The sequence below is a fragment of the Eptesicus fuscus genome, chromosome 9 (assembly GCF_027574615.1).
Source record: "Eptesicus fuscus isolate TK198812 chromosome 9, DD_ASM_mEF_20220401, whole genome shotgun sequence".
NCBI lineage: Eukaryota > Metazoa > Chordata > Mammalia > Chiroptera > Vespertilionidae > Eptesicus > Eptesicus fuscus.
This window is the reverse complement of record NC_072481.1, coordinates 20,238,280-20,264,190: the sequence shown is the minus strand read 5'-3', so window position 1 is coordinate 20,264,190 and position 25,911 is coordinate 20,238,280. Positions and strand designations below refer to the sequence as shown.

Here is a 25,911-nt window from a genome sequence, read left to right as displayed (position 1 = left end):
GAATCATTGATTCGCTGCCTCCTGCATACCCCCCACTGGGGATCGAGCCCGCAACCCGGGCATGTGACCTGACCGGGAATCTAACCGTGACCTCCTGGTTCATAGGTCGACACTCAACCAACTGAGCCACGCCGGCTGGGCTAAACATGAACTATTATGCACATGTGTTGCCCTGGCTAGTGTGGCTCAGTTGGTTGGGCGTCATCCCATGCACCGAAAGGTTGTTGGTTCAATTCCCAGTCAAGGCACATGCCTGAGTTGTGGGCTTGATCCCTGGTAGGGGGTGTGCAGGAGGCAGCTGATTGATGTTTATGCTCTCACATTGATGTTTCTCTCCTCTTCCTTCCTCTCTCTCTAAAAATCAATAAACTCTTCTTTAAAAAAAAATATATTCTTTAAAATATATAAATATATACATATATATACATATATATATATACACACACACACACACACACACATGTCTTAAAGATTTATATTAAAAATGGAATACCAAGACAATAGAAATGAGAAGTCAGGTATAGAATATATAGATTATATCCACTAATTTATTACTTTATTCTCTTATTTTCAGTTCTTTATATATAAAAAGTAAAAATAGCAAAGCAACATACAACCTGGAAAACATTGAACCATATAAACAGATTTGGTACAGAGTCACTTTAGCATAAAGACCAACCCAGTTCTAAAAAACGGAAAAGTTTCTCACTCTTTAAAAAAGGTTATCAGTTGCTATTGATTTAATGGTCTCCTAGGATCACTTCCAACTTCATGTTTTTTTTTTAAATATTTTTATTGACTTCAGAGAGGAAGGAGAGGGAGAGATAGAAACATCAATGATGAGAATCATTGATTAGCTGCTCCCCACCCGCCTCCCCCACCCCCCGACTGGGAACCAAGCCCACAACCCCAGCATGTGAACCGTGACCTCCTGGTTCACAAGTCCATGCCCAACCACTGAGCCGCACAGGCCAGGCTCATCTCTTTTTTTGATGGCCGTTTTGACAAGTGCCTTTGTGAGAGGACCTAATCCACTTGGAAACTTGGCAGCCAAAGATAAAGTCAGTTACTGTATTTCTTCTAAGAGTTATTGTAAAGTGTGTGACGGTGTGACTACAGAACTCAGAGTTTACATGGTTGTGTCTTTTCTCGTTTTTGTGTTGTCTGCCATTAGTTTTTTGCCTATATTGCATTCCAGGAATGATTGTCCATTCATCCAACATTGGTCAGTCTTCTTTTATAGAACCTAAAACCTTCTGGCTTGGAATACTCTGCCCAGAAACCATCTCCTATAAGGAAGTAATTGGTCCTAGCACTATTGGACAGACAGGTGGGAAAAGATGTTTGATGGGAGCTTCTTTTGTTTGGAGCTCTATTTAATAGCTTTCTTTTTAAAAATATATTTTATTGATTTTTTACAGAGAGGAAGGGAGAGGGATAGAGAGTTAGAAACATCGATGAGAGAGAAACATCGATCAGCTGCCTCCTGCACACCTCCTACTGGGGATGTGCCCGCAACCAAGGTACATGCCCTTGACTGGAATCGAACCTGGGACCTTCCAGTCCACAGGCCGATGCTCCATCCACTGAGCCAAACCGGTTAGGGCTAATAGCTTGCTTTTTTATTTGTTTCTTTAACTAACATCTTATTTGTAAAATTCCTCATTAGAAATTCATGTAAAATAATTATACTGAGGAAAACAGTTAACTAAATTTAAATTATGAAGAATTATTAACTCACCTATGTGAGGGGATCAAATCTCAATTTGTTTCATTCATTCTAAAGATACTGTTTTAACCATTTTGACCTTAGCCATTAAAAATTTGCAATGATCTAATTTAGGTCAATTTAAAAATTCTGGAAGGTACAGGAAATAGTTAAATTACATTTGTTCCTGAAAACAAAACAAGCAATGAAGGAACAGAAGCCTTTTCTGGAACCTGGCGGAGGCTGTTCCTATACTAAATTTGTCATTAGGCTGTCTCGATCCGATTTATATAAACCAAAACAAAAACCTAGTTTGAGACTAGTTCCTGTCTATCCTCAAGGTTTATTTAACCAAATTAAAGATGATTTGCATTCATTTTAATCCCAAACTTGATAAATATTTTATTAACAACCAGTAATACTGCTTCCAGGTATTTTTAGATCATAAAGTGGCTAATCTGTTTCACAAATAACTGTTATATATTATCTCAGACCTTTACATAAAATTACCTTTTGCAGATTTATTAAAATTTACTGAATCAAGAAGTACCTAAAATGTATTTTCACTTAATATCATAATATTATGTGGGTTACTGACTTAAATATATGTATGTTGGGGTTTTTTGTTTGTTTGTTTCAAATAAGAATGTCCTTGTCAACTTCCCTGAATCATGCCCCATTTATATTTCAAAAATCAGTTACAGAGGTTGGCAAAAGTAATTTCAAAATAATGTGCATTTTTTTTATTTTGAAAGTTTTTACAAAATGAGTATATGAAAATCAAATACACGATATGTATTAAATAGACAATAAAGACTTTGATGTGCTGTGTGTGTGTGTGTGTGTGTGTGTGTGTTGATGGTGGTTTATGTTGCTTCCAATATGTGTGGATATTATTGGCAAAGAAATCAGATGAACTCCCTCCTGCTCAACATGTGGTTGCGCCCTCCCTGTCTAAGCACTACAAGAATGCAGGCCATGATCACACAAAGCTGCATGCGGCTAAAACAGCATTTTCCTTTTCTCTGGTTTCAGTCTGATGGGCATCCCAAGGAAACAAATGCTATCCACAGATGCTCTTTGCTGCTTGTCCAAACATGTTTGTTATCAGCACTGGCCTGGCAGGACCTGATGTCTGATCCCAGCGAGAGGTGTGGGAACTAGGAACCAGGCATTTCATCTCTCCGTAAAATGGAATTGGACTACTATCTCTACTGTCCCTTCTATTTCTCAATCCTTCACTCAATGGCCCTGTCCTGTATCTATCCTGGTTTCTGGCTATTAACTAGTTTACCTGGCCAGTCAAGACTCAATCCAGACGCAGTGGGGTTCCTCCACGCCTGTCACAGTAACAATGCCTTTGTTCTATCTTATTACATTGGATTACATAATGCAAAGTTATCTGCTGCTGCTGCTTGCTTATTTCTTTTTAATAAGAAAACCATGGCATCTGATGCATATTTCCTAAAGACGGGGATATTCTAAAGTGTTTATAGTGGTTTTACATACCTAAATGAAACAAGTAACTTAAACACTGTTAATGTTCAAAACCACTGCTTAAATTGTTTATAAATTATATCCCAAAGCTAGAAGTTTCCTGGATGGGAAAGATACAATAGCAGTGGCTTAGGTAAGCAAGCCTTCTCTGAGGCCCTAAAACTGGGCTCGGTGCTCCACCCAAGCACTCCCGGGGCACCCTGTCCTTGCCCCTATTGTCACGCCCAAAACTGTGTTGCTTAATCGCTAGTCTTCCTGATTACTCACTGCAAGTTCTTTTCGGGCAGAGATTTTGCTTGTTCATTGATGTGCCCTAGTGCCTGACCCATAGTAAGGACTACATAAATAGTTGTATAACTGTTGAATAAATAACCTACCATCCTCACTTATCGACCTGTCAAAGAGCAACAGAAGCAGGCAAAAGTAGTGCCACATGACATGGTAATAAGAGGCACCATTAACAAGAGCCTAGTGTTTGATGGTTGCGAGGTGGACATCGGTTCCCCTCGAAGTGTGACTGATGGGATCCCCAGAAATTTCCTTTAATGTCCCTTTATTATGTCATATTACACCTGCCTACTAGGAGTAGCACCAAAGGATACATGACATTTTGACAGGAACATTTTGACTATTTATTCAACTCTTACACATATCTCAGCAAAATTTGCAAACAGTGTATTAATCACAAGCAGCTAAGCACATAGAATAAACTCTCTTCAAGAGAGGAAAAGTTAGTTGGTGTTGGCTATATTTTATTTTTATATTTTTATTGATTTCAGAGAGGAAGGGAAAGGGCAATATAAACATCAATGATGAGAGAGAATCATTGATTGGCTGCCTCCTGCACGCCCCACACTGGGGATCAAGCCCGAAACCCGGGAAAGTGCCCTGATTAGGAATGGAACCGTGACCTCCTGGTTCATAGGTCAATGCTCAACCACTGAGCCACGCCAGCAGGGCGGTGTTGGCTATATTTTAATAGGAAATTCCCCTGGTTATATTTTATAGGAACTAGATGGACTATCTATTGTGCAATTGCTTAGCATACTGTTTGGTAAAGGATTAACAGAACCTTTTCTCCTTCAGTGTGAGAATTTGACCTCTGGTTAACTTCCTAGCTCTGTTCCCCTGACAATCTACTGAAGAGTAGTATGTCAACTATATTGCTAGGAACATTACCTATGGTAGAAATGACCCCTAACTGGTAAATTGCATTCAGACTGGGAGAACTATAAGTACCTGATAGGAAGCCACAGCCCTGGGCTTCCCTAAGAACAGTGATTCTTGGAATAAACATGTGTCTTTCGGGCCCCTAGAAGCTATGGCTGTGGAGTTGTTAGAAAAGATACTTGCTCCCGTGGGCTAAGAAGCTTTTTAGCCAGGATAACTCCCGTACTTGCCTGATGTGGGTCGTCTCCTTGTTCAAAACTCAAGTGATGAACCTAAAAATTGCTCCCAAAAATCACAGTTGTCAATGAAGAATTGGCAGTAGTAAAAGTATCTACCTGGAGAGTCTACCTCTGCTCAAGGTCCTCCTTAACTTAGGAAGGTTCTACATCATGTGATCACAAAGGCGTGATTTAAAATTAGGACATGTTAGAAACCAACCAAACTATTCCTGCCAAATATTTTTTTTCCCATTTGTCTCTACAGAAGCATTATTTGAAGAAAAGAATTCAAATTTTCAGCACTATCATGACAGGTTTGAGGAACATAGTAATAAGGTATGTTGTGGAAATACTGAATAAAAATGAATAAAAACACTGCCCTTCAGAAGCAACTGAATAAAGTGCTCCTTTTTTTGGGTTAGAAGATAGTGTGATCACGTGAAAGCACAAGACAAGCTATAAAAGAACAACACCAGGAAGTACAGTGGTAATACTCAAAACAGAGTATAATAGGATTTCTCACCCACCCAACCCTTTGCCCCTCACAGAGATAACTCCATTGTCAATGCACAAGAGACACACAATAAAAACCTAGAAGTCCAAATGCAGCAGTGTGAATTCAGTTGACCAAAAGCTGCTCCAGTCTCCCCCAGTGCCCTCAGAATCAGCACATGGAGCCTTACCTGTTGCCTTTCTATGGGGTTTGTCGCAACATCAATTAACAACAATAACAAAAAACCATCACAGCATTCTGAACCACCAGAATACTCAATGCCACAGCATTCTGCAGGCCACTAGGGTCAGTCATTTTCTTAAGGAATACTCAAAGTCTAACGGCTACCAAAATATTTACACCAGAATGGCATCTTCCTGCCAAATGACCAGAAGTCATGATGCTCTATGTCATTTCTTAATTTATTACAATTATAGGTCTTATTTACATTCCTCCCCAACCCTTGCTATGAAAGCCTGACCCCTTCCCCCGAGAGAAAAACTTTCCAAGGATGCCATTTTTAAATTTCATCCGAAGTAAAAATCCTGTTCCCATCATGCAATATATCTGATGTAGGATAAAAGTATCCTTTGTGAACTTGGGCAGAAAGATGTCAGAATACAACCTAAATCACAAATAGTCTGTGTTGGACCCAACTGTGAATTTACTTATTATAAAAATATCACCAACAACACAAATTACACCTCAAAGACACTGTGCAGATTATAAATACTGATCACCAAATGTGAACATAAATTTAAAACAAGACAGTTTGTGATCTGATAGTCCAGACAAAGATCTCCTTTAAAAGTGACAGGATTCAGTGATCTTAGTTACCATGAATGTCAACACACAAACTCTAGACAGCCAAACAGGAATGCAACAATCTAAAATATTATGGAAAAAGAGAGTCACTTAAATATTAAGCTTCATGTTCCGCTTTCCTTCCAGTGATTCTGCTACTTTAAATTTTAATAAAATGACAAAAGCCTAGAGCAATTCTGGGGGTATGAATCTCAGTCAGAATTTCTAAGTTCCCATATCACAGACCTAATCAGGTTATGGGCAAGTTGTGAATAATTTGGCCTCCACTCCACATTTTGCTAATCCACTATTTTCCAAAACTTGTGGGAGCATAAGCGTTTATTAATATTTTTTAAACTAAAAAAATCAATAAGACATGTTTTTATTGAGTTTTAGAGACAGAAAGGAAAGAGAGAGAGAAACCTCAATCGGTTGCATCCCACACGCACCCTGACAGAGGACTGAACCCACAACCTGGGTATGTGCCCTAACGGGCAATTGAACCCGTGACCTCTCAGTGTACAGGACGATGTTCCAACCAACTGAGCCACACCGGCCAGGGAAGAGTCTATTTATATTAAGAAGGTCAAAGGTAGCGTAGCTTAAAATATAACACAAAATTAAGTTCACTCATTCAAAGTCATTTTTTAAAATCTTACTTTTTAGTGGGGTTTCTTAACCTTGAACTCTTAACATGCTGGGCTAGATAATTCTTTGTTGTAAGAGGCCATCCTATAAGTTGTAGGATGTTTAGCAGCATCCTTTCCTCTACCCACTAGATGCTAGCAGCTCCCCGCCCCAGTTGTAACAATTAAGAATGTCTCCAGACATCGCCAAATCTCCTCTGGGTGGCAAAATCACCCCCAGGTGAGAATCACTGTCTTACAATGAAATCTCTAATGTAAATTTTTTTACTTTGCACCCAGTAATATGAATAGGTCATGGGATCACTGAAGAGGCTCCTTGCTCTACCAGATAAACTAGGCAGAGAAGTGAAATTGTGAGGTAGAAAAGTCTTTTAAAATATCAAAAATACTTTAAACAGAGAGAGAAAAGCAATCAAACATAACTCCTTGCAAAGTATAGCTTCTACACATCCATTTAGGTTTGCCTTTCGCTAAGATCCCTCTATTAAAACAACAGCTAATATTTTCATTTTAGGTTTAAGAAAAAATGTTTCTGGTCCTAAATAAGTTCCAATTTGCACCTCTTGATCTAGAACAATAATTTTGAAACTATCTGTGGTAAAAGACCATTTTTTCTTTCTTTTTCTGTTAATCCTCACCCGAGGATATTTTTTCCATTGCTTTTCAGAGAGAGTGGAAGGGAGGGAAAAAGGGAGGAAGGGAAGGAGGGGGAGTAACATCAATGAAAGAAAGATACATAGGCTGGCTGCCTCCCGCAGGCACCCAACCTGGGGCGGGAAGCGAACCTGCAACCCAGGTACATGCCTTTGACTGGAAATCGAACCCAAGACCCTTCATTGCCCAGGCTGATGCTCTAACCACTGAGGCAGGCCTGCCAGGGCTATATCCTATAGATTTTTTAAAAATATATTTTTATTTATTTCAGAGAGGAAGGGAGAGGGAGCAAGAAACAGAAACATCAATGATGAGAGAGAACCATCCATTGGCTGCCTCCCACCTGCCCCACACCGGGGACGAGCCCACAGGAGCCCTTAAGAGCCCACAACCCAGGCACGTGCCCTGACCGGGCATCCAACTGCCTGGGAATCGAATTGCGACCTCCTGGTTCATAGGGTGACGCCCAACCACTGAGCCACTCTGGCTGGGCTATAGCCTATAGATTTTTAAAAGATTACCTATAATAATATAGAACTGCTAACACTAAACACTAAATACATTTTCTGTTTGAAGACTCATTAACTTCATTTAGTAAGAGAAAAATAAAAGTACTATCTAAAACAGGTTGGGCCAAATCCTGCTTACTGCCTATTTTTTGCAAGTAAAGTTTTATTGTAATACAGCACACCCATTCTGAATTCTCGAATCACTGAGCCACACTGGCCAGGGCACAAGACCAGTTTTTAAATTTCCAATCTACTGCAGACCAATACGTGGTCCTGCTGTGTGGACTGGTATCACACAACTCAGAGGCCAGCACCTGTGTGAAAACCACAGTTTGAGTCACACTAGCTAAACTTTAACTTCTACTGAGTAGTTTAAATACCTTTGAACTCTTCAATGACTAGCATTTACAAGCCAATTTATGATGTTTTGATGATCTTTTTGTTTAAGAGACAGAAAAAAAGTGATTTTACTACCTTTTGAAACATAACTATACTAAATTAAAGGAAGAAAAAGGGATTTCTTTTATTTTTTTCAAAGTTCAAAGGAAACTGTTTTGTTTGCATACTTCGTTTCATTAGGGATTTCTTTGAAAATCCATTTTGGATACCTTAACATGAGACAAAATTATGAAAGTGCCTTAAATATTTTAAATCCCTAATATTTCCTGCTCTTTAGCCCTTTAAAGAAGTACGGCCTTTTGTCGGAATAATTGGATGGCTGCTAAGTGGGGAAAAGCAGACTGGTTTTAAAAACCTGTACTTCCACAAACTTCTCTTTCCTTCCAGCGGATCTTTTAAAAGGTAAGCACTTTAGAAATATAACTTGTTTAGATAGGCTTACACTTTCCCTCCAATTAAAGTTCCATTCATAAACTAAGTGAAAGGATGTCAGTGGTAGCTACAGTTCCAGCAGTGTGGCCTTTGGAAATGGCTCGGAAAAGCAGGGGAGGATTTTTAGTTTTGCCCAGATGATTTGTTTTATGATCACAAAACAGGTTACATGTGTGCAGAGAATTGTCAAATACCAAACTAAGCAGGGAAACCATCCAGACCTGGGCTCACAGGGTCCCTTCTCGGGGCAAACTTAAAATTTAATTCAACTGGGCAAGTCAAAGTGCCATAAGAAGGCTTTGAGCTTATTTCCATGCTTATATGAACACAAACATCCCCAGCTTTTACAGTTGCAGTCTTAGATTTAGAAAGTAGCTTTTACAATCATGTATAAGGCAGCCCCGCCTGCCTTGTACAATAAAGCTTTCTCTTAAATACTTCGGAAAATTAGAATATGGAATTCATTAGGAGAGGCTTGGCAGAGGTAAAATTATCCTCAAAACTTAATACATCCTTGCCCACCTTTTCAGGGAGAAGAGGATGACCACAAAGGAATGCAGAGATTGAGACACTATGAGAACAAGCATGGGGGTTTTCTTATCTTTCTCCTAACCACAGTTCAGGTGCACAACAGGAAAAACAGGAAGCCTGAGGGCCAGCCTGGACTCACTCAGAATTCAGGGAAGGTCAGCAAAGCCCTCAGAAATCAAGGGCACCAAACTACAAACTCATTAGTCCTTTGAGTCACAAGATCCAACCTCTACTAGGTCATCTAACAAAAATGCAAATATATTGACACTGAAAAAAATGTTCATCTCAGGGTTCCACAAAACTGAACAAATGGTGTCTTTCAACCACAGAACGAGCAATAACAAATTCCAAAACCTCTCCCCACCCATCTGCTGCTACATGAGTGTCTCTCGATCTGTTAGGTTGGGCTGAATTTGTGGTCTGTCGTCAGAATCATCTCCGGCAGGGTCGTTTTCCTCACCAGACTCCACATAGATTGGCCAATCATTGTCTGTGTCACTCTTTTCTTGGCTTTCGGAGGAAGCCTCCACCAGGCTAAGGTTGATGGGCATCAAACTGTACTCATCATCATGTGTGTCTGCAACGCAGGTGCAGCTGTCACACAGCCCAAAGCGCCTCAGCCCCTGTGACAGGTGATTCGAGAAGGTTCTTCTGCAGCCCTTGCAGATGATTGGACAATTGGATCTGTGGACCTAAAACCACAAGTAGATATAGTTAATGTCACAGAAATGGGGTTGAGCTGTGACCTTCAATGCCCCATGTGATGTGGGCCCTGGTTGACCCTCCAACCTCATTTCTCTCCACTCTTCCCCTTATTCCATCTGTCATATTCTCAGCCTCACCAACGTCCTTTCCACCCCAGGGCCACTGGACATCGTGGAATGTGCCCTCCTCCCCATTGCCAACCCCTGCTCCTTACTAATGCCTTTCAAAGAAGTCTTCTCTGATGCTCCAGGCCAGGTGCCCCTCCCCCCCCCAGCTCTATAGTCTCACCTATGCTTCTTCCTTGATTATCTGTGGGGGATATGTTCCCAGATCCTCAGTGGATGCCTAAAACCGCAGGTAGTACCAAATCCTATACAGACTATGTTTTCTCCTATGCATACATACCTTTCCACTTAAAGGAAGCTCTTTATGGCTTTCCTTTGGCATATCCAAATTGCCAGCATGCTAGTCTTGTGTTCTGGGGCCATTATTAAGTAGAATAGGGTTACATGTACACAAGCACTTCGATACCACAACAGTCAGCCTGATAACCAAGACAGCTACTAAGTGACTAATGAATGAGCAGGAAGCATATACTAGTATAGTGCGGAGACACCATCTAAGAGATGATTCACATCCTGGGTTGGATGGAGCACGGTGCGAGAGATTTCATCACTACTCGGAACATCACACAATTTAAAACTTACGAACTATTTATTTATGTAATTTTCCATTTAGTATTTTCAGATCACAGTTGACCACAGGTACCTGAAACTATGGAAAGCTAGACTGTGGATAAGAGGAGACTACTGTATTTTTAACAAATCCTTGGTAAAATTCACTAAACTGTAAGTTCCAAGCTGGTTGTCCTTTGTCACACGTGTTACTATATTCCTATTGCCAGGCATATTAAGGGCACTCGGTGAACTGGTCAGGATTTTAGGCATGGCTTCTATGTACCTTGGGTTGTTTAGTTATTAGGGAGGCAGATTTGCTAGACAGTGTATTCCCCAGATGTGCTAGCCAATGCTTCACCCTTGCCTTTTATATTTCCTACCCCACACAGCCCCAGGGGGTCCCCTGTGTAAGGAACTATCTTTCAAATGTGTGCACTCTTCAGGAACTCCAGTCAAAAAGCGCTCTGTGAACCAATCAGAGCCTCTTTTGGAGAGCTATGGATGTGGGGCACATGCAAGCAGCAGAGAAAAAGAGGCTGATGCAGAAGAAGGGCCAAAAACATGATACCCAGGTTGCTGGAGCTGCCATTACATTCTGACCAATGTCCCTGGTTCCCATTAGGTTTCCTGGGCTTCCTATGCTAAACCCCCACACTTGAGCCAACCTCAGTGTGTATCTTATAACCTTTCAACCTGCCAGGGCTTGTATAATGTGGAAAAAGAGAGGAAATGAGGATTCCAACCAATAAAACATCTTAAGAAGCATCCAGGGACCTATTGCTGCCAAGAGAGACTGTAGATATAAATTGGGAGGAGCGGGGAGGGGAGGGGCTGAGGGGAGGCGGGGAGACAAACAAAAACTCAAGTCCTTGGGAGAAGGCCATTCTCACACAAGTATGCTGGGGCCAGCACTGACAGCAAAGGCAGTAACCTTGCACTTATCTTCAATCTGGATTCTTTTTTAAAAATATATATTTTATTGATTTTTTACAGAGAGGAAGGGAAAGGGATAGAGAGTTAGAAACATCAATCAGCTGCCTCCTGCACACCTCCTACCGGGGATGTGCCTGCAACCAAGGTACATGCCCTTGACCGGAATCGAAACTGGGACCTTTCAGTCCACAGGCTGACGCTCTATCCGCTGAGCCAAACCGGTTAGGGCTCTTTTTTTTCTTTTAAAAAAAAATATATTTTATTGATTTTTTACAGAGAGGAAGGGAGAGGGATAGAGAGTTAAAAACATCAATCAGCTGCCTCCTGCACACCTCCTACCGGGGATGTGCCTGCAACCAAGGTACATGCCCTTGACCGGAATCAAACCTGGGGCCTTTCAGTCCGCAGGCTGATGCTCTATCTGCTGAGCCAAACCGGTTAGGCTTTTTTTTTTTTTTTTTTTTTTAAATATATTTTATTGATTTTTTTACAGAGAGGAAGGGAGAGGGATAGAGAGTTAGAAACATCGATCAGCTGCCTCCTGCACACCTCCTACTGGGAATGTGCCTGCAACCAAGGTACATGCCCTTGACCGGAATCGAACCTGGGACCCCTCAGTCCACAGGCTGACGCTCTATCCACTGAGCCAAACTGGCTAGGGCTGAATTGTACACTTTAAGAGGAAAACTTTATGGTATGAATTATGGTTCTGAAAGAATCCAGCCCTAACTGGTTTGGCTCAGTGGATAGAGCGTCGGCCTGCAGACTGAAAGGTCCCAGGTTCGATTCCGATCAAGGGCATGTACCTTGGTTGCTGGCACATCCCCAGTAGTAGGTGTGCAGGAGGCAGCTGATCGATGTTTCTCTCTCATCGATGTTTTTAACTCTAACCCTCTCCCTTCCTCTCTGTAAAAAATCAATAAAACATATATTTTTTAAAAAGTGTACAGCCGAAACCAATTTGGCTCAGTGGATAGAGCATCAGCCTGCGGACTCAAGGGTCCCAGGTTCGATTCCGGTTGAGGGCATGTGCCTTGGTTGTGAGCACATCCCCAGTGGGGGGTGTGCAGGAGGCAGCTGATCGATGTTTCTCTCTCATCGATGTTTCTAACTCTCTGTTCCTCTCTCTTCCTCTCTGTGAAAAATCAATAAAGTATATTTTTTTAAAAAGTGTACAATTCAGTGGTTTTTAGTAGTCACAAGATTGTGCAACCATCTAATTTCACATTTTCACCACCCGTGTGCCTACTAATGTTCACCTCTTTCCCATTCCCACCTGCCCCCAGCCTCTGGCAATCCCTAATCTATTCTCTATCTCCATGGGTCTTTCCATTTTGTACATTTCATATAAATGGAATCATACAGCCCTGGCTGGTTTGGCTCAGTGGATAGAGCGTCAGCCTGTGGACTAAAGGGTCCCAGGTTCGATTCCTAGGTTCGATTCCGGCCAAGGGCACATGTCCAGGTTGCGGGCTCGATTTCCTCCCCAGTAGGGGATGTGCAGGAGGCAGTCAATCAGTAATTCTCTCTCATCATTGATGTCTCTATCTCTCTCTCTCTCCTCTCTCAAATCAATAAAAATATTTAAAAAAATAAAAATAAATGGAATCATACAGTATGTGGTCCTTTGTGACTGGCTTCTTTCACTTAGCATGTTTTCAAGGTTCATCCATGTTGTAATGTGAATCAGAACTTCATTCCATTTTATGGCTGAGTAACATTCCATTGTATAGATACACCTTTTGTTGTTCATCCATCAGTTGATGGACATTTGGGTTGTTTCCACTTGTTTACTATTATGAATAATGTTGCTATGAACATTTGTGTGCAAGTTTTTGTGTGAATGTGTGTTCAGTTCTCTTGGTTATATACCTAAAAGTAGAATTGTTGAGTCCTATAGTAACTTTATGCTTAACTTTTTGAGGAACCGCCAAACTGTTGTCTATAGCAGCTGCACCATTTTACATTCCCACCAGCAATGTATAAAGTTTCCAATTTCTCCACATCCTTGCCAACACTTTGCTATTATCCATTTTTTGATGATAGTCATCCTAGTGGGTGTAAAGTGGCATTTCATTATGGCTTTGATTTGCCGATCTGACAAAAATATAGGTATACTTTTGATTCATTCACACGGGACAGCTATTGTTGTGTTGGCTGTTGTCAGTTTTTAATTTGACAATCTAAGGGGAAAGAGGTCAGTGCCCCTGACTACACAGTCAGGCACTGCATGTTTTAAAAATTCTTGCAGCACACCTATGTGCCTCTTGCGGCACACTGGTTAAAAATTGCTACGTTGGACAAATGTCAGGAGCCACCCACACACACACCACAAAAGATTTGCCAGCTCACTTACGCTCAGGGCATGGCTCCGCAGGTGCTCCTGTCGAGTGAATCTCTTGCCACAGATCTCACAGGGGTAGGGCCGCTCACCCGTGTGTGAGCGGATGTGCCGCTTAAGGATGCCCTTCTGTTTGGCAGTGTAAGGGCAGAAAGGACATCTGTGGAGCTTGATGGGGACCACCAGCACATCGCCTAGGAAACCAAATAGATTAAGTTAGCTGTACTGTAAGCAGCGGCAACATTGGCCACGCCTCCGATGGGTGGGATCTGGGGCTGCAGAATGCCACCAGCGCAGATCATGAAGGTGGATCAGACCTCTGGACTAGGATTCACGTTTTTTTTTTATTTTTATTTTAAACATATATTTTATTGATTTTTTTACAGAGAGGAAGAGGAGAGGGACAGAGAGCTAGAAACATCGATGAAAGAGAAACATCGACCAGCCGCCTCCTGCACACCCCCCACCGGGGATTTGCCCGCAACCAATGCACATGCCCTTGACCGGAATCGAACCTGGGACCTCTCAGTCCACAGACCGACGCTCTATCCACTGAGCCAAACCGGTTTCAGCAGGATTCACGTTTTGACAATAGCTCCTCAGAAGAGCTTCCAGGCATGTACAGAAGAGGTTTGCTATGATGCAGACTTAAATTGTTGGAATTCACATTAACTCTCTATATCCTAAATCATCAAATATCCAGGAATTCACTTAAATCTCTTTCCAACTCTTTTTGTTTGTTTACCTTGCTCATACAACCATTAAGGTGACACATGAATAGAAACTGTTCCTTTCAAGTTACAGGAGTTACCCTTACTGCAGCATTCCAAGACTTGTTCCCTCTATCCATGCCCTTTGGGATAGATGTATCTGGAGCTCAGGGAAAGAAGGGAAGAACACAGTTTTGAGAGGCAGCAGATTGGAGTGGTTGCTTTACCTGAGCCCTGCCTCTCTCTTGAGCACTCTACTTCCCTTAACCCATAGCCCACACCCCTGGGTTGGAGGTGTGTAGGGTCTCTTTTGTGCTTCACTGTCAATTCCAGACCACTGTCCCTCCTTTGGCCTCAAAAACTCTAAGATCTTGCCCAGCTGGTGTGGCTCAGGGGTTGATTCCAGGTCAGGCACATGCCCAGGTTGCAGGCTCAATCCCTAGTATGGGGTGTGCAGGAGGCAGCTGATCAATGTTCTAGTTCTCTCTCCCTCTCCCTTCCACTCTCTAAAATCAATAAAAATATACATATTTCAAAAACCCCAAGGTTTTTTGTGTTTTTTTAAAAATATATTTTATTGATTTGTTTACAGAGAGGAAGGGAGAGGGATAGAGAGTTAGAAACATCGATGAGAGAGAAATATCGATCAGCTGCCTCCTGCACACCCCCTACTGGGGATGTGCCTGCAACCAAGGTACATGCCCTTGACCGGAATCGAACCTGGGACCCTTCAGTCCACCGGCCAATGCTCTATCCACTGAGCCAAACCGGTCAGGGCCCCAAGGTTTTTTTTAAATATATTTTTATTGATTATAGCAGGACATTATGCTTTGACAGTATCTGCGAATGCTGGGATGAGCAACATGGATATAGAACTATTGACCATCTCTTTGCCCTGGTCTCCCAGCTGTATACCATCTTGTGCTGAGGCCAAATTAAGCTCCTTAAAGCACAGCTCCTGTATACTCCCAAGCTCAGAAACTATGGAAACTCTCCCCTGTGCCTACAGATAAAAACCTCATCTCTTAGCATTCAAGATTTTCCATGATCTGACTCCAGTCAACTTCTTTCTATGTCTCTTCTTATCCTCAGATGCCACATTCATAAAGCCTCCCTGATCTCCCAGTAGGAAGCCAGTTCTCCAGCTTTTGGACAATTATGAAACTCACACTTCCATTTGTCTTCTAGCCCTAGTACCTTTAGATCATGTGATTACACACGTCTTACCTCCTCTAAGTTCTTTAAGGGCTGGATTCATGTCTGACTTATCTTTGTAGCTTCATCGAGAAGCTACTCAAATATTTGAGCAAATAAATGAATGACCAGACCGGCTTGCGTGGCTCAGTGGTTGAGCGTTAACCTATGAAGCAGAAGGTCATGGTTCAATTCCCGGTCAGGGCACATGCCTGGGTTGTGGGCTCAATCCCCAGGGTGGGGCATACAGGAGGCAGCCTATCAATGATTCTCTCTCATTATTGATGTCTCTCTCTCTCACTCTTCCTTCCTCTCTGAAATCAATAAAAAAAATATATTTTTTAAAAATGAATGACCAAACAAATCAGTCCTACTCTGTGCCTTGGCACTTAGAATAAGTTTAGCCTGGAGTTGTGTGAGTGGAATGAAAACCTGGCAGACAACAGGTATGGCCAGGGGCCAGGGTGGCTGTCTTGCCACAACACCCTGTAGTTGGAAACCTGACTTTATAGGCTAATAGACAGGACTTGAATGAAGATGGCATACAGCTGAATTACTTTTGGATACTTGTACATACAGGCAGGGGGTGTTGAAAGACAAAATCACCGCACTGAAATCCTCTATCCACTTGAGCTGCCTTCAGTTTGTTTAATGAGTGAAGTGAAGCCAGCCCAGGTTTCTGGTTTTAGCTGTGCCACTTACCAGCCCTGCATTCTCGGGAAACTCACCAAACCCTTCTGAGTCTCAGTTTCCCTACACTTCCTTGGCCAAACTCATGGACATGACGAAGGTCCAATGAATGTTAAAGCGTGGTTACAATCTGTGAGGTGCTATTATGTACACGGAAATGAGATTTCAACAAGTTCCCATAGTGTTCCGTGAAAGCAGCTGCTACCTTCTAAATGTTGGTTAAGACAGTGTCTCTGAGAACCCGAAACAGCATTTTTAAGTTTTTCAAGTCTAATTTTAATCAGACATACACAGTGTTCTTGCTTCAAAAAAATGAAATTAGCCCGGCTGGCGTGGCTCAGTGGTTGAGCATCGACCTATGAACCAGGAGGTCATGGGTTCGATTCCTGGTCAGGGCACATGCCCGGGTTGCGAGCTCGATCCCCAATAAGGGGTGTGCAGGATTCTCTCTCATCATGGATGTTTCTCTGTCTCTCCCCCTCTCCTTTCCTCTCTGAAATCAATAAAAAATATTTTAAAATATGAAATTTAAAAAATCTAAAGACAGCTCACCAGTAACAAATAAAAGCAGCTGATCTTCCTTATTTAAAATACTTTCACTGTTCCATGTTGAAGGGGGTATAAGAATTTTGATTCATTAATTTCTTGGCTTCAGGTTCTAGAAGCTACAGGGTACTTTTATCAGGAAGGTGACAGCCAAGTGTATTTCTATCTCCTATGAGACATTTTACAACACAATTAGCTCACTATTACGAAGAGCTAAGTCATGTTTCAGAATTGTTCAGGAACACAATCAAGTTCTCTTAAAACAAAAAAGCCTTAAAAAGTATATAAGAAATTTATTCACATGAAGAATTAAATATTGAATGTCCTGAGAGGTTAGATTGCTGTCCAACATGGAACATGGTCATAGTAAAATGGAACTTGCAGATTATAAACAATGGAAGATAGAAGGGTTACCATTAAAAACTATACAGGAAAAGCTGGCTGTATGAGGGCTATGGGGACTGCAGTGAAGCTTGGAGATACATGGGTGGCTTAGCAAACAATGTTTCCTTTGTTAGTTCATTATTAAAAGGATTTAAATGGGGATTTTCTGCATTTGTGGTAGCTGTAGGGCCTGAATATTACCTGGAATCCCAGAATAAAGATAAGAAGCATCACTGAGATAATACCTAGAAGTACCTTAGTGGTTTAATTCTCTTATAAAAATAAGATTTCTTCCCTGGCCCAGAGTTGCTCAGTGGTTGAATTTCAACCTATGAACCAAGAGGTCACTGTTCTATTCCAGTCAGGGCTCCATCCCCAGTAGGGGGCATGCAGGAGGCAGACAATCAATGATTCTCTCTCATCATTGATTTCCGTCCTATCTCTTCCCCTCTCCCTTCCTCTCTAAAATCAATAAAAATATATTTTAAAAAATAATGAGATTTCTTCACTGTAGCCTACTCATCTGGTTGTTTGTCTCTTAAAAAATACTTCAATAAAGAATACATGCCAGCCATGGCTGGTGTGGCTCAGTTGGTTGGGCATAGTCCTGTGCACTGGGAGGTTGCCAGTTTGATTACTGGTTAAGGGCACATGCCTGCGTTTCAGGCTGGATCCATGGTAGAGGCCGCTGATTGATGTTGCATTCTCATATCGATGTTTCTCTCTCTCCCTCTCCCTTCCTCTCTGAAATCAATAAAAATATATTTTTTAAAAAAACAGAAACTTACTCACATGAAGCCAAATGCCAACTCTAAAATATTCTCAAATACATCATACCATCAACCATGACATGTTACGAATGTCTGTTATGTGTCAGGCATCATAGTTGACACAAAGGATAAATTTCCTATTATATGTGAGAAAAAAATTATGAAAACCGTCTCAATTGGTCCTCAACCCTGTGAAAAAGGCAAGACAGGGATGATTAGCTCCTGAACAAACAAGTTCAGAGAGATTTAATGATTTAACCCAGGCGTCCTCAAACTACAGCCCACGGGCAACATGTGGTGTTTTTGCCGTTTTGTTTTTTTACTTCAAAATAAGATATGTGCAGTGTGCATAGGAATTTGTTCATAGTTTTTTTTAAACTATAGTCCGGCCCTCCAATGGTCTGAGGGACAGTGAACTGGCCCCCTGTTTAAAAAGTTTGAGGACCCCTGATTTAACCAAAGTCCCACTGCTGGTTAGTGGAAGACAGTAGATTCTTTCCATTTCTTCAAACTGCCCTCAACATGCTTATACTCTAGTTGGAGAGGTAAAATACTAACATACATGAATAAACAATGCCCTACTCAATACCTATTGGTTGTGATGGTGGTGGAGATAATGCAGTGATAGTGGTGGCAATTAGTGATGATGGTGGTGGTAATGATGATGGTAATGACAATGACAATGGTGACAATGATGATGGGAGACTATTAGGCACAGATGTGGGTGCTAAATGACCAGCAGAGATGATGAATGCTAATGGAACTCACCTGAATCCTCGCCATACCAGTCAGCCTGGACATCCATCATGGAACTCATGGCTCCTCCTACACCATCTGGTCTTCCCTCCAAACTCCGAGAAAAGTGATGATCCGCATCATCTTTGCTCTGGACAGCGCCGTTGCGCAAGAGGGCCTCCAAGAATTGCTTCACGTGGTAGTTACCGTAAGACACGTCCATGGGATGGCTACTGGGCAAACCCTCCTCCATGTGGGCCAGGCTCAGTGGAGCAGCATATTGCTGGAGCTGCTCACCAACCTCCACCTGCTCCACTTCGTCAGCATCGAACTCCACCTTGGGCTCTATCGGCTTGGGCAGAGTAGAGAGGTCACCGTCAGCTGAGCCGCTGCCCTCGCTGTCTTTCACCACCGGCTCCAGGGGGTGGCAGTCACCACAAGGGGATTCCTTTGGACAGTCCACACACTCTTCTTCCTTGGCTGTAGAGGAGACCAAGCTCTTGGTATCACAGGAGGCCCCTTCCGTGCCTGAACTGGGGCTCCCACTGTCAACCTGATGAGCTGCTGCAGCTGCAGTTGCCGCTGCCACCGCGGCAGCCACAGCAGCCTCCTTCTCCATCTTTCGGCAGATATCAAAGGATGACCTGATATATGTCTTGCAGAAGTTTACCACATCATTCATCTGTAGGTAACTGGCGGCCGACATAACTTCAATCACGTTTTCCCCACACAAATCCAACTTCCCAGAATACAGGAAATCTAAGATGATGGAAAAGGCATCGGAGGTGACAATGTCCAAGGAGGCGGTGCTGTGCCGCCCGCTGTCCTGGATGTAGTGAATGAGCAGGGCTCGGAAGTAGCCGCTGTTGGCAAACAGAATATTCCTGTGGGCCTTGAAGATCCGCCCTTCCACAATGATGCTGCAGTCACAGAAAAAATCCCGCTTCCGCTGTTCATTCAACTCCCCCAAGAGCTTGGCATAATAGGATTGCATCTCCATGTCTTCACCAGCTGCTGCTGCTCCGGAGTAGCCTGTATCTCTGCCAAGATTTTTAAAAAGTTGATTCACAAATCTCAACCTTACAAATAAGATGTTTACTTTTAATATTTAAAAAAAAAATTTCTCTGCCCGGCTGGCGTGGCTCAGTGGTTGAGCGTTAACTTATGAACCAGGAAGTCACAGGTTCAATTCCCAGTCAGGGCATATGCCCAGGTTGCGGGCTCAATCCCAGTGTGGGGCATGCAGAAAACAGCCAATCAATTATTCTATCTCATCACTGATGTTTCTCTCTCTCTCTCTCTCTCCCTCTCCCTCTTTCGCTGAAATCAATAAAAATCAATTTAAAAAGAAAAATTCTTTCCCAAACATTGGTTCAGTAGTGTCTTTATGATGTGGGCTGTTTTGGACCTAACAGAAATAAGAGGTTGTCCAACTGAGTTAATTTATGAAAAACAACAATTGTGTGTGGGCACAGTACATAGTGTTTGATTCTTTCAGTGAATTTTTATTAAAACTCTGTGACAAGACACCAATATTGTCCCCATTTTTCCAATAAGGAAACTGAAACTCAAAGAAAATAGGAGCCCTAGCTGGTCTGGCTCAGTGGATAGAGCGTCGGCCTGTGGACTGAAGGGTCCCGGGTTCAATTCCAGTCAAGGACACATGCCCGGGTTGCAGGCTTGATCCCCAGTAGGGGGCATGCAGGAGGCAGCCGATCAATGATTCTCATCATTGATGTTTCTGTCTCTCTCCCTCTCCCTTTCTCTCTGAAATCAATAAAAATATATTTTTTAAAAAAGAAGAAGATAGGAGATGACCCAGCTGTAACAGAGCCAGGACTCAAAACCAACCTCCAGAATTCATGGTCTGATGCACTACACTTACTTTCTTCAAGGCTCAAAATACAGATAATATCCAAATCTAAGAATTACAGTTCGGCCAGCTGTTTTGGCTCAGTGGATAGAGCGTCAGCTTGTGTATTGAAGGATCCCGGGTTCAGTTCTGGTCAAGGGCACATGTCTGGGTTGCGGGCTCGGTCCCCAGTGGGGGCGTGCAGGAGGCAGCTGATCAATGATTCTTTCTCATCATTGATGTTCCTATCACTCTCCCTCTCCCTTCCTCTCTGAAATCAATAAAAATATATGTAAAAAAAGAATTACAGTTTGGTCTACAGCGTCCTGATACAGAGCTTAGAGACTGGCAACCAGTCTCAGCTCACATCTATTATTATCACTTTGTGGAAACATTGGTGAGTTCTTGGGCTTGCCAGCATGCATTCACCATTCAGCTTTGATTGTAAACACCCATCCCCCAATCTTGGCCAATGATCTTTGCATCTAGCTGGTGCCAACCCCAGGCTCCACCCTCTGACCACAGTGATTGGCTCAGAGATGGCCACATGGCTTGGTCAGAGCCAGTAAAAAGCAGTGAAATGTTTACTAGTCCTTCCAAAAAAGATTGCTCTGTGAGCAGGTGGGATGTGAGGGATGCTGCTGCCACAGCAACAGGGGAACCAGCCCAACAAAGCCCAGCTCAGGCAGGAGCAACAGATAGAACCCAGCTGAGTCCTAACTCCTGCTGTGCCAGAAGCCAATTAAGTCCCTTTGCTAAGCTGATCTGAGTTGGGTTTTCTATCTCTTGCAACTAAAGGACTCCTAACTACCCTTGGTTCACTCTTCCGTATTTCTATGTCCTGGCCCTTGTCCGTCTGTGGACTACAAGCCCTCTGAGGGCATGACCCATGTCTTATTTATTTGATATCCCCCACAGCACCTGGCAAATACTTTGGACAGATAGGTGTGCTAAATACAACGGAATACTGTTTTCATAACTGCTAAGTAGAACCGATATAAATCAAATTCCAAATTCTTCTGCTAAAATCCCACCTGTGTATATGCCTTCGCACGGATATGCATGAATTTTTTCTGGAGGGTTATATAAACACGAGTTACCTTCTTCCCGGAGCTCCTCCTCCATCTTTTCCCATCACACAAACCACAGAGCCATCCATCAATACCCCTTTTATTTACTCACCCATTGAGCTCAGAGGAGTTTCTATAACCAAGTACATCATCTCCCTTTACTACTATCGCAAAAAGCCTAGTTAGAGCTGCCAACCATAGCTAACAACTCTTTAGCATGCTTCCTTTCTACAAACGCAGCACAATAATGCCTCACCCAACCAGAAATCAGGCACTTTCTCCCCCCAAAAAGGGTCCTTTCACTGGCAAAAATAGATTCCCCAAGGCCCAACACACTAATGGCACAGACTTTACTCATAAAAGACCCACCACAACCTTATTAAAGGGCAATTTACACCTACGTACACATATGGATAGCAAGTGATGCATTAAGTTTGGAAACTAGAGAGTCAATTAGGAAGAGAAATGAAGAGGAGCCTCTATAAGCAAGTAAACTGACAAACTTAAAAGTGAGAACTGACAGGTGGGAAAAGGTAGAACAGTTCTAAAAACTACCCTTAGGGATTTTTAAAGTGTCAGCCTGAGGCCACTTGGCTAAGGGCATTAAAGGCTCCTAGTATCCAAAATGGCCTAAGGACAGCACTAAACTACAGCCCAGGGCTGTCATTGTTGGACCTAAGTCATCAGGGAGACTTTCATATTTTTATATTATTTTAAACTCAAATTATGTCATAATTTTGGAAATTTTCATTGAAAGTAGTTAAAATTAACATTTTGGTTCAAAAAGGAAGGGAACTGTCAGATATCTGAAAAAATTCTACTATTCCCAAATAAATCAACCCTGAAAGTTTTCACAGGATGAAGGTTTCCCTGTCATTCTCACCTCTTCCAATAGCTCCAAGCAAGCCTTCCCAGCAGTTCCTGCCACTGCCTTTGACAATCAAAATGACAAGGGAGCCCTAGCCGGTTTGGCACAGTGGATAGAGCATCGACCTATGGACTGAAGGGTCCCGGGGTGGATTCCAGTCAAGGGCACATGCCCGGGTTTTGGGCTCAGTCCCCAGTAGGGGCGTGCAGGAGGCAGCTGATCAATGACTCTCTCTCATCATTGATGTTTCTAACTCTCTCTCCCTTCTCCCTTCCTCTCTGAAATCAATTTTTTTTAAAATGGTAAGGGAGCCCTGGCCAGGTGGCTTGGTTGGTTGGAGCCTTGTCTGGTACACCGAAAGGTTGTAGGTTCTATTCCCTGTCACATACCTGGGCTATAGGTTCAATCCTTGGTCGGGGTGACTCTGGAAGGCAACCGATCCATGTTTCTCTCTCACATCAATGTGTGTGTGTGTGTGTGTGTGTGTGTGTGTGTGTGTGTGTGTGTATCTCTTTTCCCCTTCCTCTCTCTCTAGAAAAATCAATAAAATCACCTCCTCTGGTGAGGATTTTAAAAAATGGAAAAGGAAAAACAAGATACAGGAAAATGCTACATCTAAATACCACACTGTATTCTTCCTCAGAATTTAAAGAAAACCTTGTCTGACTGGTAAAATTACATTTTTTAGTGTGAAAATATCCACTATTGATGGGAATATAATTTTGAACACCATTTTAGAGGGGAATGTGGCAGTATTTACCTCAGCTTAAAATGTACACATCTTTTTCTTTTTTTTTTTTTTATCCTCACCCGAGGATGTGTTTTATTGATTTTTTGGAGAGGGGAAGGGAGAGGGTGAGAGAGACATAGATATGAGAGAAACATCGATCTGCTGCCTCCCACACACGCCCCAACGGGGGATTGAACCTGCAACCTATCTACGTGCCCTGACTGAGAATCAACCCACAACACACTCCAACTAACCAAGCCTCCCAGCATGGTGCAACCATGTTTTTAACGAGCTAGAGTTGTGTGTTTTTATGTGGAAAAGGCCACTAAGATATAGTAAAAGAGAAAAAGACAAGATGCAAACTGTACAGTCTGATCCCATCTGTGTATATGGTTTTGCTGATACATGCATAAATTTTTTTCTGGAAGGTTATATAAGCAAGAATTAATAGCAGATGCCTTTGAGGAGAGAGACTATGGTTAAGAGATGTGTGGAGGGACCTTCCCTTTTCCTTTGCAACCTCTGTACTGTTAGTATGTTCCACTATGTACCTGTATTACTTTTGTTTTTATTTTTTAACAAAGAAAAAAAGGAGGAGCAAAGGGGTAAGTAGTTGGCAAACCAGAAAGATAAATATCTAAGTAGGCACAATACTTCTGAACTTGTAGAATGGTCTTATCTTCAGGGCCTCCTCCCAGGGCACTTTCATTTTTTCACTGGAAGATGCTCCTTTTCAACAACAGTACCCCAAATCCATTTCCTTTGGCTTTCTCTCTACAAATACTCTAAATTCTATTGGCTCATGCAAATACTGCCTGACTTTGCAAAAGTCTATCCACATACTTTCTTCAAACCTTTCCTCAGACCTGCATTTGGCATATAACGTGAAAAATTTGTTCACATTCATCTGACTTGTCCTTGGTGCTCTGCACCCCTGGGACATGCTGAGGACCATCCCCTCTCCCAGGAAAGCAGCTCTTCGGGCACAGTGCTCGCAGAAGTACATTTATCCACACTCTGGCAGGGACCCTCCCAACCTTCCCACTGTAGCTAGTAACTTATAAACAATGTCTGACACAAGGAAGATGCCAGGAACATTAAAGTGAATCTAGTACTTCATAGGGCCAGTCCTTCAGGAGAGGGCAGATGCCAACACTGCAGCCTGCAGTAAACCCCCCCAGTCCCCTGAGGGGATCCTACCTAGCCAGGTCACAGGACTGTCTTCATTCAGGCACCAAAAGCAGCCTTGAATTCCAACCACTGACTCTGACACGACTCCTCCAGGTTCACTGACCTGAGAATAATAAAAACCTGCTCATCAATTGTTAGCATTCTCTGAGCACTACTTCTCATGAGGCACTGTACAAAGTACTTTACAAACACTGATGGATTTTAACCTTACAATAACCCAATGCAGTAGCTACCTCGTTACATCCTCTTTTTCAGAGAAAATTTCAGTTCAGATTTACAGACAACACGCCCAAAGCTCAGATTGGAACTGAGATCGGCTAGATCCCAGAGTTGACATTCTTAACCATGCCAACCTGACTCCCCAAACCCTCCAGCACACAGTAAGAAGGCTTTGGGGAGTCACTCCTTTCCCCGACGCATGGAGTGGAGGAGAACGACAAGGAAGAAGTTTCCATTTACACAGAAAGAATTTCAGGGTCAGTTGAATCTTTGGTTCACCTGCTACATTGTTCACAGCACAAGGGGATCCTCCCCGTCCAGAGCCAGACGACCGGAACTAGTTAATGGACTCTGTCTTCGGCCCGGAGGGTGGGGAACCGAGGCCTGGCCCCTCCCGTGGCCTCCGCGGACAAAGTGACCAGCGCTGCGGTGAGCACTGCCTAGCGCCCCCGCAACATCCGGATGAACCTACGCCCCACCGCCCGGTGGACCACGCGGGGGACAGCCCAAATCTAGGGAAGGAGAGGGATCTGCCCCCCACGACCCCCCTCCCCACACTAAGGGGAGGCTGGATGGGAGTCGGTCATCCAGCACGGGTTTGCGCGGCGGGGATCCCCGGAGTCGCCAGGGCCGGGCGGTCGGAGGGAGGCCGACCGAAATGGGGCTTCCTTGCCCGCTGACCCCCGGCCAGGGCCGACCTTCGGGGTGCCCCAAGCCAATGAAAGCGGCAGCGTGACCCCGCTTCTCGGATCTCACCTTCCAGTGGGTTCCACCAGCACCGCCACCAAGCTACGCACACAGACACGCCCCCCGCTTTCATTCACTTGTCGCCTCCTCCGATGAGAAGCGGGGCAGCCAACCAATCATGGGTGTGGCTGGGCTCGGGAAGGTGGGCCTTCGCCCAGCTAGTTAGCCAATGGTGGGGCGCCCTCTCCGGAGGCTGCGCACTGAAGGCTCCAGTGCTCGTGGGGTGATGGGAGTTGTGGTCTCAGCGTTGGTTTTCCGGTGAAAGATATCGTGGACAAAACTACAAGTACCAAGATGCCAAAAGGGGCAAGAAGCAGCGCTTGTAAAAGGCTGGAGCTTCGTTCGGTCTTCTGAGTCCCACTCGAGGGACCTGCGAAGTATTGATCTCTTTGTCCGGAGAGCTAAAAGCGCGTCATGCATATTAATGCAACCTAGGGAGTAGGAGCTATGACTTATCCGTGCACCACAAAAAATTTGGAAATGAGTG

At 43.2% G+C, this 25,911-nt stretch overlaps 1 protein-coding gene and 1 pseudogene across 2 annotated transcripts; one reads left to right on the top strand and one right to left on the bottom strand.

Annotated features, from left to right (window-relative positions):
* Positions 1-8,167: 8,167 nt before the first annotated feature.
* On the bottom strand, positions 8,168-25,462 carry ZBTB8B (zinc finger and BTB domain containing 8B). Of its 2 annotated transcripts, none has more exons than XM_008156997.3 (4): positions 25,434-25,462; positions 18,781-19,787; positions 13,734-13,912; positions 8,168-9,754 (listed from the first exon to the last, which is right to left on the bottom strand). In XM_008156997.3, the coding sequence occupies exons 2-4, from the start codon at positions 19,745-19,747 to the stop codon at positions 9,437-9,439; spliced, it is 1,464 nt and encodes a 487-aa protein (XP_008155219.1). In that variant the 5' UTR covers positions 19,748-19,787; positions 25,434-25,462; the 3' UTR covers positions 8,168-9,436. The 2 variants fall into 2 exon arrangements, with proteins under 2 accessions (XP_008155219.1, XP_027989110.1); XM_028133309.2 differs by lacking the exon at positions 25,434-25,462 and adding an exon at positions 24,957-25,009.
* Positions 17,209-17,479, top strand: LOC103300158 (NADH dehydrogenase [ubiquinone] 1 beta subcomplex subunit 3-like; annotated as a pseudogene).
* Positions 25,463-25,911: the final 449 nt, after the last annotated feature.